This window comes from Epargyreus clarus, unplaced genomic scaffold, assembly GCF_041222505.1.
Source record: "Epargyreus clarus isolate Ecla_fem2 unplaced genomic scaffold, WU_Ecla_fem_2.2 ptg000009l, whole genome shotgun sequence".
NCBI lineage: Eukaryota > Metazoa > Arthropoda > Insecta > Lepidoptera > Hesperiidae > Epargyreus > Epargyreus clarus.
The window spans coordinates 8,468,811-8,481,074 of NW_027332217.1; the positions used below are offsets into that span (position 1 = coordinate 8,468,811).

Sequence of the window (12,264 nt, forward strand, 5' to 3'; positions counted from 1 at the left end):
TATATTTAAAATAAAAAAGTTTGTGAATAACCCTCCTACTAAAAATACTTGGAATTTAAAGGGAGCTAGTGACTTACAGTTATATAATTATTATTTGCAAAAAAATTATATTGCAAATAAATGCATATTAAGGTTAAAACAGCAAATAATGTCACAAAATATTTTTCTTTCTGACCCGACTTAATTTTTGACAAGAAGCGCACCAAAAGATAAAGATATAGATTATGTACATTAAATAACAATACGTGTCGTTGCTTTTTGCGCCTATTTCTTTTTTGTATACACACTATAAATATGACAATATCGGGGGGATATTGTCATATTTATAGTTGTTTTTAAAGGGCTTTCTTGTGAATTTTGAAGTCTACGTAGAGCTAAACTTTGAGCATCCCTGCTCTAGACAAATTACATAGATTCAGTAGACTTAGGACGAAAAGCTAGTTTAAATATATATAATTTAATGCTCAGTAGCGGCTATATAAAGTCATAATTTTAAAGGGAGAACATAAAAACATACGAAATATTTTGTAAACAATCACTTTATTCATAAATTTTACATCTATTATACGGTTATATATATATTACAATATTTTTTAATTTGTCACAATATTTTATACGTTCCTACCTACCGTTACAGATAATTTCTACAAACAGTTCGGCAAAACACGTAAACGTAACACAAAACATAGCTAATTTATACCAGAATTTATTAATATAAGTATTACAAAGTTTTCTTTCCATTTTTAGGGTCCCGTACCCACGTGGTAATTTTTTGTTATTTTTAACTCCATTCAATACTCATAGTTCCACACACGTTATACAATCACACAGCGACATACTTTGCATGTGTATGTAAAATCAAGTAATGGACGAACTGGCCACATTTCAACAACATTGGAACAACATGTTTCAGTCGAATATTCGCAGACAATCGCAGCTCTTAAGGAGAATATTCGACTAGAATGCGAAGTGTTACCGGCGAAAATCTTAAGGAAAGTCGTGAGAAATATGATAAAACGGGCGCAAATTTGTGTCAACGCTGGTGGAAGACACTTGACAGGTATCATATTTTCTAAATAGCAAAAAAAAGTTACCTGATAAAGATTTCTATTAATTAAAAATCACTTTATTTGTATTCAATACAAAAGTTATAAAAAAAACAAAATTGGATGATTAATTTTGCGCCACCCTGTATAAGCGGAACCGTTTATGAGAGGTCACTTCACTGTAGGCACGTTTCACACAAATAGTCACATGAAGCTGTAGCGATCCTATTCAGAAATATGAAAGTTATGAAACCAATATTTACCCATATTATATTGTTACCGTGTGAAGTAGTTGCGGTATACGTGAAAAGAAACTTACATTAATAAATATCAATATGAGGACTTGAGTAATGTAATAATAATAGATAATACTCGTAATATGAGCAAAATAAATTTGAAGGTTTTGCCCTTTGTGGTTCGACTCCGGCAGCACCGCCGCCGTACCTATTTCTGCCTAATAACAGCAGTGTTAAGCGCTGCTGTGTTCTGGTTTGAAGGGTGTGTGGTAATGGAGACATACTTTTCCGAGGCGTTCCAGTTTAGTCTTCAGGGGTAGCGGCGCATCTGTGGCCGACCTCAGATAGGAATATCTAATCCTATCTGAGGTTGATTACATACGTCCTTGGGCAGCAGGAGCCACTTACTATCAGGTGGACTGGATGCTCGTCTGCTATTCCTATATTATAAAAAAATAATACTAATAATAAGGTCCAAAATTACTTCGCGCCAATAAGCTATAATCAAAAGACTTTATAATGTGTAATCTCATTATCACGTCTAAAAAGATTAATTTAATTAACAAATTGAGCTCAGGGCTTTATGTTTTTATTTCTTATAAACGAAATGTACGGTCAAAGGAATTTTCACGACGCCTAAAGTTTGATTAAATCATTACATGTAACAAAATTACGGGTGAAGACATATTTTATTATGCCTGCGTAGATATAATTTTATTAATTTTACTTTGTATATTTCAGTAAACATAACAAATAATCATATGTAATCAATTTGGACTGTCGTCAAATCCATGGTTAATGGTTAATATTAAACATTTTTTTTTTATAATATATAAGTAGCAGACGAGCATGCAGCCCACCTGATGGTAGTGGACCTGATGGTAACTGCTGCCCATGGAAATCTGTAATCAACCCCAGATAGTATTAGATATTCCTACCTGAGGTCGGCCAAAGATGCGCCCTTACGCCTGAGGACTAAGCTGGAACGCCTCGGAAAAGTCTGTCTCCCTTACCACACCCTTCAAAACGGAACACAGCAGCGCCTAAAACTGCTGTTATTAGGTAGAAATAGGTGTGGCGGTGGTGCCGCCGGAGTCGAACCACAAAGGGTTCCACCACCTTCAATATAAAATATGTGATCAAATAAGTATGTGAAATATTGTATTCTTACATATTGTCCAATTTCACAATATACCATCTCATATATCTTATATACAGCGCGGGCTGTCGCTCGTATATTACCTCCATAAGCATTATTATTGTATGTTACTTAAATTAAATTTATTTATGGGCTCTTAAATTTAAGAGATTTACTCCGTTGTCAAAATTTGGCCATGAAAATTATTTAAACTTTGACAAGAAAAGTTAAGCTAGTAAAAAAGATAACACTAAAATTCGTTAATCACAAAGATCGTGTTAGACAAACAATAAGAAAAAGATATTGAACTATTTTTTCTTTGTCAATTTCTATATAGACTTATGTCAGAAAATTGATGGCAAAAAAGAAAATGATACTCAACTGTTTTGTTTTTGTCTACTTCTATATAGATTTTTAGCAGAAAATTGATGACAAGAAAGAAAAAAATACGCGACGAATAAATAACATCTCTTCGTTTGGGAAGTCGGTTAAAAAAGAAAAAGATACCGAAGTGTTTTTGTCTTTGTCTATTTCTATATAGCTATAATTTTTTTGCAGAAAAATTATGTTCCTAAAGTATGTACGTACAGTTTTTGTGAATTTATATATATTTTTGTTTTTGGTGGTCTGGCTTTAGATTATATTCTCTATTTCTTGGTTTCCAAAGGGTTTGTTCATTATTCCATGAGATGATCTCGGGTCTACTAATCGTGTTCCCTATAATGGCTTAATTTAGCGTTCCCTTGAGAAATGGCATGTAAGGGCTAATACGGCTATGAAACTTCGCACTATGTTAATTGTATAATTAAGTTTCCTAATAATGGTTCAACTTGAAAAAATATATTTAATCTTTAAATCTATTTAAAATTATAAGTACTATGAAATTAAGGGTTCTTAATATTTCATACTATATTAATATTGGAGACTGTGTGATAATAAATGACGATATATTCAAGTGTGCGTTGATGGCAAAATCCGAAACTATAATTATGAAAAAATGCTTTAATTAAAACTAAAGCTGTATCATTAGATTTATAAAAATGTATTTCCCTGACCGAGTTTATTTTGAAAAACAATATCACATCCTATTTTATCCCAACATCGGATAGTGGCTCTTATAAGGATTAAATTCTGGGAAGCAATTTTAGAAGAAAAACAAACGAATAACGCTAATTTGCAAGGAAACACATTTCGTCAAATTAGGTTGGTTAAGTTCCCGCTACTTTTTTTCAATTCGCGCTTTCCTTTCTCTTTTCATTATTTTTCGCTAGTTCTCAATATTTCAGATCTGGTCATACACGCACACGTGAAAGGTTCAATCTGTATAAACAACAATTTTTCATTAGTCTTCAAACAAAATAAAATTAATCGTGATAATACGAAATTTATAATTTTAGAAAATCGGTGATATATTAATAATGTTTGAAAAAAATGTTTTCATTACATATTCCATGCAAAACATGGTATCCACGAAAATGGAGCAATAAAATGGAACGGTCATGGGTGCCGGCAGGGGGGTGCAAGGGGGTGCATGCATCCCCCTGGCCCGACTCTGAAATGTTTATATATCAGCAAAAAAAAAAGTTCGCCAGAACAAACAAGTTTGTAAAATTCTATGAAACCATTTCGATAGTAATCGCTACGGTCCAAACGGGTATGCACATCCCTGAAAATAATCCTGGCGACGCCCATGGGCACGATAATAACATTTTTTGAAGACATTAAATATACGATCGCGAAATTATATAATATTATCTTATTGTATTTAGGATAACACTTTATTCTTATGGTTACACGACTACTACTAACAGCTATTCACATACATTCTACAGTACAAAACAAATAAAAACTCCTATTTACATATTTGTACAGGCATTTATGATTTGATTTAGAACTACATAAAAATATTTATTTACGGTAGAATGCTATAGTGTTAGTCTAGATGCATTATGTATGGTGGCTCTATATAAGGTATTTACGTAATTGATTCGCACAGATGCCAAAATATATTAATATATAAAACTGGAGAAGTACTCGTAACTCAAGCAATAAATATTTCGTTTGTGAATAATATAAAAAATCAAATTATTTTAATTTTCCTTTTCAAATGAACGTGCAATGTAATTTGCCTAAGCTTACCTAAATGGTCATTGCTTCTCTGGACACCTGTCTCAAAATACAACTAGATGTTGATCACAGATGCGTTCCACTTTCCAAGACTAAGTTGTCTTATTTCATCGAGATAAAGAAATATTTACAGGAATTTCTATAAACAAAATTATTTTCTTAGATACAAAACAACAATAATATCTGATAATGAGCATAGGCCCCAGCAAGAAAAAGAAACATAGCAACTAATTGCCAGAAAGGTTTCATCTGATTATGCCTTGTGACTGCTACTGTGATGGGCTAACATCTTAATTACAGAGTAAAACTAAAATTTGGCATTTTTAGCATTTTATGGGAATACAGCTTAGGTAATCATTAACACCAATTATATATAAACACTCATATTTTACAACCGAGGCTGGTAGAGTAACGCACCAGACAGCGCTGTTAGTAATGACGCGGAGTATTGCCCTGGTGCGGCGCAGAATGCCCGGGGCTGCTGGCTACACGCTGCTACATCCTGGGCGAGCACCCACGCCATCTTCTTCAGCAGATGGCTGGCCGCTGGTGTGCATGACCGACCAGCGTGCGACACACATACCATGAACTCGTCTCTTGCGCTGTAAGAAAATAAGATTAATGACACTGTTAACTGGTAACATTAAGGAATATATATAGGTACACTCTCTCAGCAAAATTAGTCTGCTAGGATTGAAAAACTACTCGAGGGCAGGCTAAGAATAAATTTTAAGATCACATTTTAAGCAGTGATAGCTTAGCAGCTTAAAATTTAAATCCTTGATCTGGAGTAGGTTCATAATATTTTCGAAGTTGTGTGAGCATTAGGAATTTATTATAACTTGTTTTAACGTGTGAACGAAAATTTCGTGAAGTAATCTAAAAAGCCTGACGTCTGCCAAAATGCAATGGTCAACGTCGCAGACCAACGCCCGCTTCACAATCTGACAGGTGACCCGTCCCCATCAATGGTATCGTTTACAATAAATTTTAAGGTGGTAGAACCCTTTGTGGTTCGACTCCGGCGGCACCACCGTCACACCTATTTATGCCTAATAACAGCAGTGTTAGGTGCTGCAGTGTTCCGGTTTGAAAGGTGTGGTAACGGAGACATACTTTTTCGAGGCGTTCCACCTTAGTCCTCAGGGGTAGCGGCGCATCTGTGGCCGACTTCAGGGAGAAATATCTAATCCTATCTGGGGTTGATTACAAATGTCTGTGGGCGGCAGTAGCCACTTACCATAAGGTGGACTGCATGCTCGTCTGCTACTTCTATTTAAAAAAAAAATACTAATAGTAGTATTAATGTAATCTTTTTACAGTGGACATTTTGGCTCAATGCCAATGCTGTTTTCCATTGCCATCAATCTCGAATATAAAATAATAATAAGTAAGAACAGCAACTTTAATAATCAATATAAAAAATATTATAATGCGGCAAAATATTTTATCATGACTAAAGCCGGATAAGCTCGACTATCAGCATCGCATAACCAGTTTATCGTGGATATTAAATATCTAAAAGCATGAATATAAGTAAAACGAAAATAACTATGCGTACTCGCTCTCATATTTTTCCTTTAAGTATATTATTTTCTAGGTCCCGCCGTCTTTAGACCGTATTAAATTCTATTTTATTATAGAACATTATAGACATGGATAATAACGTAATATCTCTTTTAGATTTACTTTAGCGATGTCTTGATTTTATTGTAACTTATGGAATATCAACATTTATGAAATTAAGATGAAGGCAGTTCTTAAGTAGCAACCGAGACATTTATTTTTTTAAATGTAGAGTTTCATGAAATACTGCATTGTTTAAAATAATATGTCTTGTTGTAATTACAGTCTTATTACTTACTCGTACTTGTATATTATGGACTAGCTGACCCGACAACCTTTGTCCGCCTCAAAATCTATTTATCAAATATATTTCATATAAATATAGCCTATGTTACTCGTGGATAATGTAGCTTTCGAATGGTGAAAGAATTTTTAAAATCGGTCCAGTAGTTTTTGAGCCTATTCATTACAATCAAACAAACAAACAAAGTTTTCCTCTTTATAATATTAGTATAGATTAAAAGAGCATGAGGTCAACTTGATAATAAGTGGCAACTGCTGACAATAGACCATAGATGCTTTACTACAAATGAGATCTAATTTGGAATTATTTAAATTAGAATGCATTACCATCACAACTAGCTTAAAATTACTATTTTATTTTTTTGGGTTCCGTACCCAAAGGGTAAAAACGGAACCCTATTACTAAGACTTCGTTGTCTGTCCGTTTGTCCGTCTGTCCGTCTGTCACAGGGCTATATCTCCGAAACCGTAATAGATAGTCACATGAAATTTTTACAGAGGATGCACAACGGTGGCCGCTATAAAAACAAATACTAAAAATAAAATAAAGTTGAATATTAAAGGGGGTCTCCATACAATTACCAGTATTTTTCGATCTAACTCTTATACCGTACTGAGAAGACGGTTGAAATGTTTACAATCCGTTTATCTAAACGGATTGTAAACAAACAATACCAGTTATATTAGTATCTACTAATATAACTGGTATTATAATAAATACAAATAAGAACCATAAAACATATTTTAATATAGTTATTTTAATTTTATTATACATTGTTTACGTATTATTCGTCATCACACCAACGCTATCTATTGTTGTAACAAATAACTAAGTATTGTTGAAAATAATAACATGAATAAAAATAAGTAAAAAATAATGAATGGTGATACGGAAGCCTCCATGTGCGCGTTCGACTCGTACTTGGCGAATTATTCTTCGTCGTAATCATTGTATAGTTATCTCAGAACAAGCTAAGATTAATCTTACATATAAAGTGGTGATAAAGGAGGGGATATAGAGGAAGTTGCAACTGAGCTAGATTTATTCCCTTTCTCGAGCTTATAACTGTGTCTGATTTGTAGCTCGTAATAATTCTATATCTCGTTGCACATGGGGTAACGCAAGGAACCTATTTATTTGCACTCACATTTATCTCTAGTAAGGGTTATTTTTAACTTAGCCACTAATAAATAAACTATAATTCAATAAATATGAAATAGCAGCAAACCAGATTAGGCTATTTATAAGACGTTGCGAATGCAAAACAATCTAGAAAATTAAAATAATTATAGTTCAAAAAACTAAAAAACACGCTTTTATGATAAAATCAACTAAAAAGTAGAAAATAATTTTCAATCTAAGAATCAATTAAGGAACAGTAAATAGTATAATTGTGGAAAAAGTGTGGGGTGCTTTTCAAACCTGATAAATGGAGCACCCCACACTTTTTCCACAATTATACTATTTACTGTTCCTTAATTGATTCTTAGATTGAAAATTATTTTCTACTTTTTAGTTGATTTTATCATAAAAGCGTGTTTTTTAGTTTTTTGAACTATAATTATTTATTAATTTTTAGTATTTCTCGTTATAGCGACGACCATTATTCATCGTTTGTAAAAAAATCAAGTGTCTATCTATTACGATTTAAGAGATAAAGCCTAACGACAGACGAACAGACCGCAGAGGGTTTCGTTTTAACCTTTGAGTACGGAATCCTAAAAATCATTCTACAAGAGGGCATTATAGATATGTTTCAGAACATTTGAGTTATAGGGAAATAACATTATTATTTTCTAAACTAAAAATCACGATATAAAAGTTACGCCTATTGAAACTAAATAGCAATAATTATTTGCAATCTAAAGTTGCGATGAACTTTGCTGAAGGTGTTTGAAAAATCTCGCCTCGAAAATCGTTAATCGAGAGGATGTTGATAAGGACAATGGTACAAAACTATTATTAAAATATTGAATTGTCATCGGTCCTTAATAAGTATGCCAAATTTCGAGTTAATCCGACGTTTTGAAGGGGGTTAAAATCATGTTGAAAGATTCCGTTACATACTAACATACCAACATACATACGTCTGAAGCTAATAAAAGCGTGTTAAAAACATCGTATTTTTTAGACCTATTTAGACGAACCCAACGACACCTCATGTTTTAAAAATTGTTAATCCGTTCGGGCTACATACACATAATTATACTCGAAAAATATTACTTTCTACAGACGGGAAAAATAGTAGATAAGGTACAACACAGGTATTGAACACAAAGCCATTTTTTAAGCCTGAAAGGTGAAAAAATAAAATGTCCCGCGGTATCGTCGTGCTGCAGATATTTTGAAAAGAAAGAAAAAAACGTCATAGAATGAAAGAGAGGAATTTATGTACAGGTTTGCCTTTTCTGACACCGACATTTCTAATATCGGAAATATAATAGGGTTCCATGCTAAACCTATATTTGAATAAAAACTACGAAAAAAACATAGTTCAGTCAGGGTTGAAGAGTGTGACAATTGACAAATTAGGATACTAAAAGGTGAAGGTGGTAGAACCCTTCGTGGTGCGACTCCGGCGGCACCATCGCCACACCTATTTCTGCCTCATAACAGCAGTGTTAGGTTAGGTTAGCTATTGCTAACCTAACGCTGCTGTGTTCCGGTTTGAAGGGTGTGGTAAGGGAGACAGATTTTTCCGAGGCGTTCCAGCTTAGTCCTCAGGGGTAGCGGCGCATCTGTGACCGACCTCAGGTAGGAATATCTAATCCTATCTGGAGTTGATTACAGATGTCCATGGGCGGCAGTAGCCACTTACCATCAGGTGGACTGCATGCTCGTCTACTACCCCTATATTATAAAAAAGACACTAATAGATAGAAATGATATAGACAAGATTTCATACCAAAATTTTCATCCCGGTTCACACTTACACCATCACATCGATTGACATAACAATAATAACTGATAACAATAATTAGTGTGGTACCAATTGGTAATAACTTCTGTATGACTGATATCTCTTGCTACTATACAGGGTGAATCTCCATAAAGTGCACATATTGAAACAGGTAAAATTAAACCGCATTTTGTCGACAAAAAAAATAAAAAATATAATAAAAAAATTTTTTTTTGGGTTTTACGACCTTTTGAAGTTTTTTTTTTGGAATTGTGCACCTAAAGTAAATAAATCGCTATAACTTTTGAACTAAAAGAGTTATCATGTTCAAACAAAAATTACAATGAATGCCAATTATAGGCCGTACTGATCCATGAAAAAAACAAAACAAAAAAGCTTATCTTCCCAGAAAAAAATAGTCAGATTAGTGTGAAAAAAGCAATTTTTTTAGGTTAAATTTCAGTAATCGTGAATTTCCTCAAAATAATCTAGGCTTTTTATTTTATTTTTATTATTTAATGTAATTCTACGTCGTATTAGCTTTCAAACACTAAAAAAAGCATGCCTCTAACTTAAGTATAAAGTTTCCTACGAGCGCTTAAACAAAGGCAGTTTTTAAGGGTGTTGGTAATAAATAACATTTTTAATACAAACTAGTGTTTTTTTTTTAATTATTAAAGATTTATTTTATTACAGTTTTATCACTTTAATATCGTCAAAAATAAGAAACTACCATGAATTTACCATTGAAACATATTTTTGATAGTTTTCTTTGTTTATATTTTGGACATCTAATTATAGGTCGGACTATACCAGTTTTATTAGGGCGCACGTGCGTCGCGTCATGAGTATCTTTTTTGAAACGTTCCTAGCAAACTTTATACTTGAGTTAGAGGCGTGGTTTTTTTAGTGTTTGAAAGCTAATACGACGTAGAATTGCATTAAACAATAATACAAAAATAAAATGCCTAGATTATTTTGAGGAAATTGATGATTACTGAAAATTTTACCTAAAAAAAGTGCTTTTTTGCACTAATCTGACATTTTTTTCCTGGGAAGATGATTTTTTTTTGTTTTTTTTTTTCATGGATCAGTACGGCCTATCATTGGCAATCATTGTTATTTTTGTTTGAACCTGATAACCATCTTAGTTTAAAAGTTATAGCGATTTATTTACTTCAGGTGCACAATTCCCAAAAAAAAAATTCAAAAGGTCGTAAAACCCAAAAAAAAATTTTTTTTATTTTTTTTATATTTTTTTTGTCGACAAAATGCGGTTTAATTTTACCTGTTTCAATATGTGCACTTTATGGAGATTCACCCTGTATAGTTAAATGTACTTAGACAATACATAGCTTTTTATAACGTTCAATATCTTCAATACATAGGTTCAAATTTCTCGAAATATTTTTGTTGTCAAAGTAAATTCTCAGGTACTCATTAAACAATACCGCGGAAAATTGAATAAGTCAAACGTCTTAAGGAATTTGATAAAACTTTGTTGATACTGTTTTCGTAACTCCGCAACTTTGTATTTAAAAACTCTACATAGAATTGAGTTTGGAACTGTTTGTCGCGCTAACGAACCTTACGTGGTAACACGGTAAATAAGTACTTAAATGTTGGGATGACTTTTATACAGCATGACACATTTTTGTAAGGGACTTTTATTGTTGACTAGAAGGAAACATTAAAAAGATTGGTACCGTTAGAGCGACATTGGGTTAAGGGATTTTATTCCACTAAAAACCCCAGTGACCGTACTCAGCGCTGCGTGGAGGACTCGGGGATCTCCATAGGAACGCGACCGGTCTCTTCACTGCGTGGTGCCACGGTCGGACTGCGCTCAGCTGAGTATTTACCAATACACCTTCGGTGGTTAGGATTGTACGAGTATGTGATCAAACATACCGTCGTCTTTCTTGGGTACGGTATTCCCTGTCTCTCGTAAACGGGTTGCTTCCCTGAACCCTTTATGATAGGCAGGGGATAACGTAAGCTGTTCTATTCCCGGAAACTATAGGAATAGGACCTAGTATGCCTGTATTTTAAGAAAATCAATGTATCAATTCAGTGATGATATAGAGTATCCTAATTTTTTTATAAGTACTTCTCTGTATTGTACTTTCTTCAATATTCGAGATCAGTTGTCATTTGTGATCCACAAATATCAAAAGTTTATACTATTATGAACTTAAATATTTCAGAAAGTAAATGCTTCTCAATATTTCATTATCCATTACTTCTTCATTTTTATGATTAAATCTCTCAACAGACTATTAATGTGATTTACTAAAGGCCGATTTTTTTAAGGTGGCGAAACTGGTACTGTCCCAATACGATTTGATCCCTTATGTATTTCAATAATTAAAAGTAATGAAATGTGAAAAAATATATATTTTGTAATTTAATTTAACTGAAGGCAGTCAAAATTTGCATAATATAAGTAAATGTAGCATCAAGTGGGTGTACAACTGTATAATGAAATTATGTAGGCAGTCCTATGCACAACGTGTCGAGATGTATGTATTTAAATCCTTTAGCCTTAACACGTTGTATCATAAATAAATTATTCTTGAGGTTTTCTTGTGGTAATATTTATATAATAATAATGTTTTTAACATAATTAAGTATCGTCAGCTGCCTAAACTGGGTAAAAAACCTGTAATATAGGCAACTGAACTCTCCCTAAAGTGTGTCTGAGTTACTATATAATCTGATTAATAGAAATTTATATAAACTTATACATAGCAATATTGCTTCTGATTTTTTTAAATATAATTTAAATTAATTAATTTATAAAATAGTTTAGATTCATTAAGTTATAAAATTAAATATGTACCTACTATCTTAATTATTCTTAATTAAATATGTGGTCATTTTTAGATTAAATCATAACACCCAAGATAAGACAAACTGATTTTAAGAGAATATCACATATTTTAGCT

The 12,264-nt window shown here is 32.8% G+C and overlaps 1 protein-coding gene across 1 annotated transcript in view; it reads right to left on the bottom strand.

Moving 5' to 3' along the window:
• Nucleotides 1-4,132: 4,132 nt before the first annotated feature.
• LOC140744653 (uncharacterized) overlaps nt 4,133-12,264 on the bottom strand; it is a 60,249-nt gene continuing 52,117 nt past the window's right edge. The window contains exon 5 of the mRNA XM_073076268.1: nt 4,133-5,149. Within this exon, the coding sequence (XP_072932369.1) occupies nt 4,936-5,149 (214 nt within the window). The 3' untranslated portion in view covers nt 4,133-4,935. The remainder of the gene's footprint in view (nt 5,150-12,264) is intronic.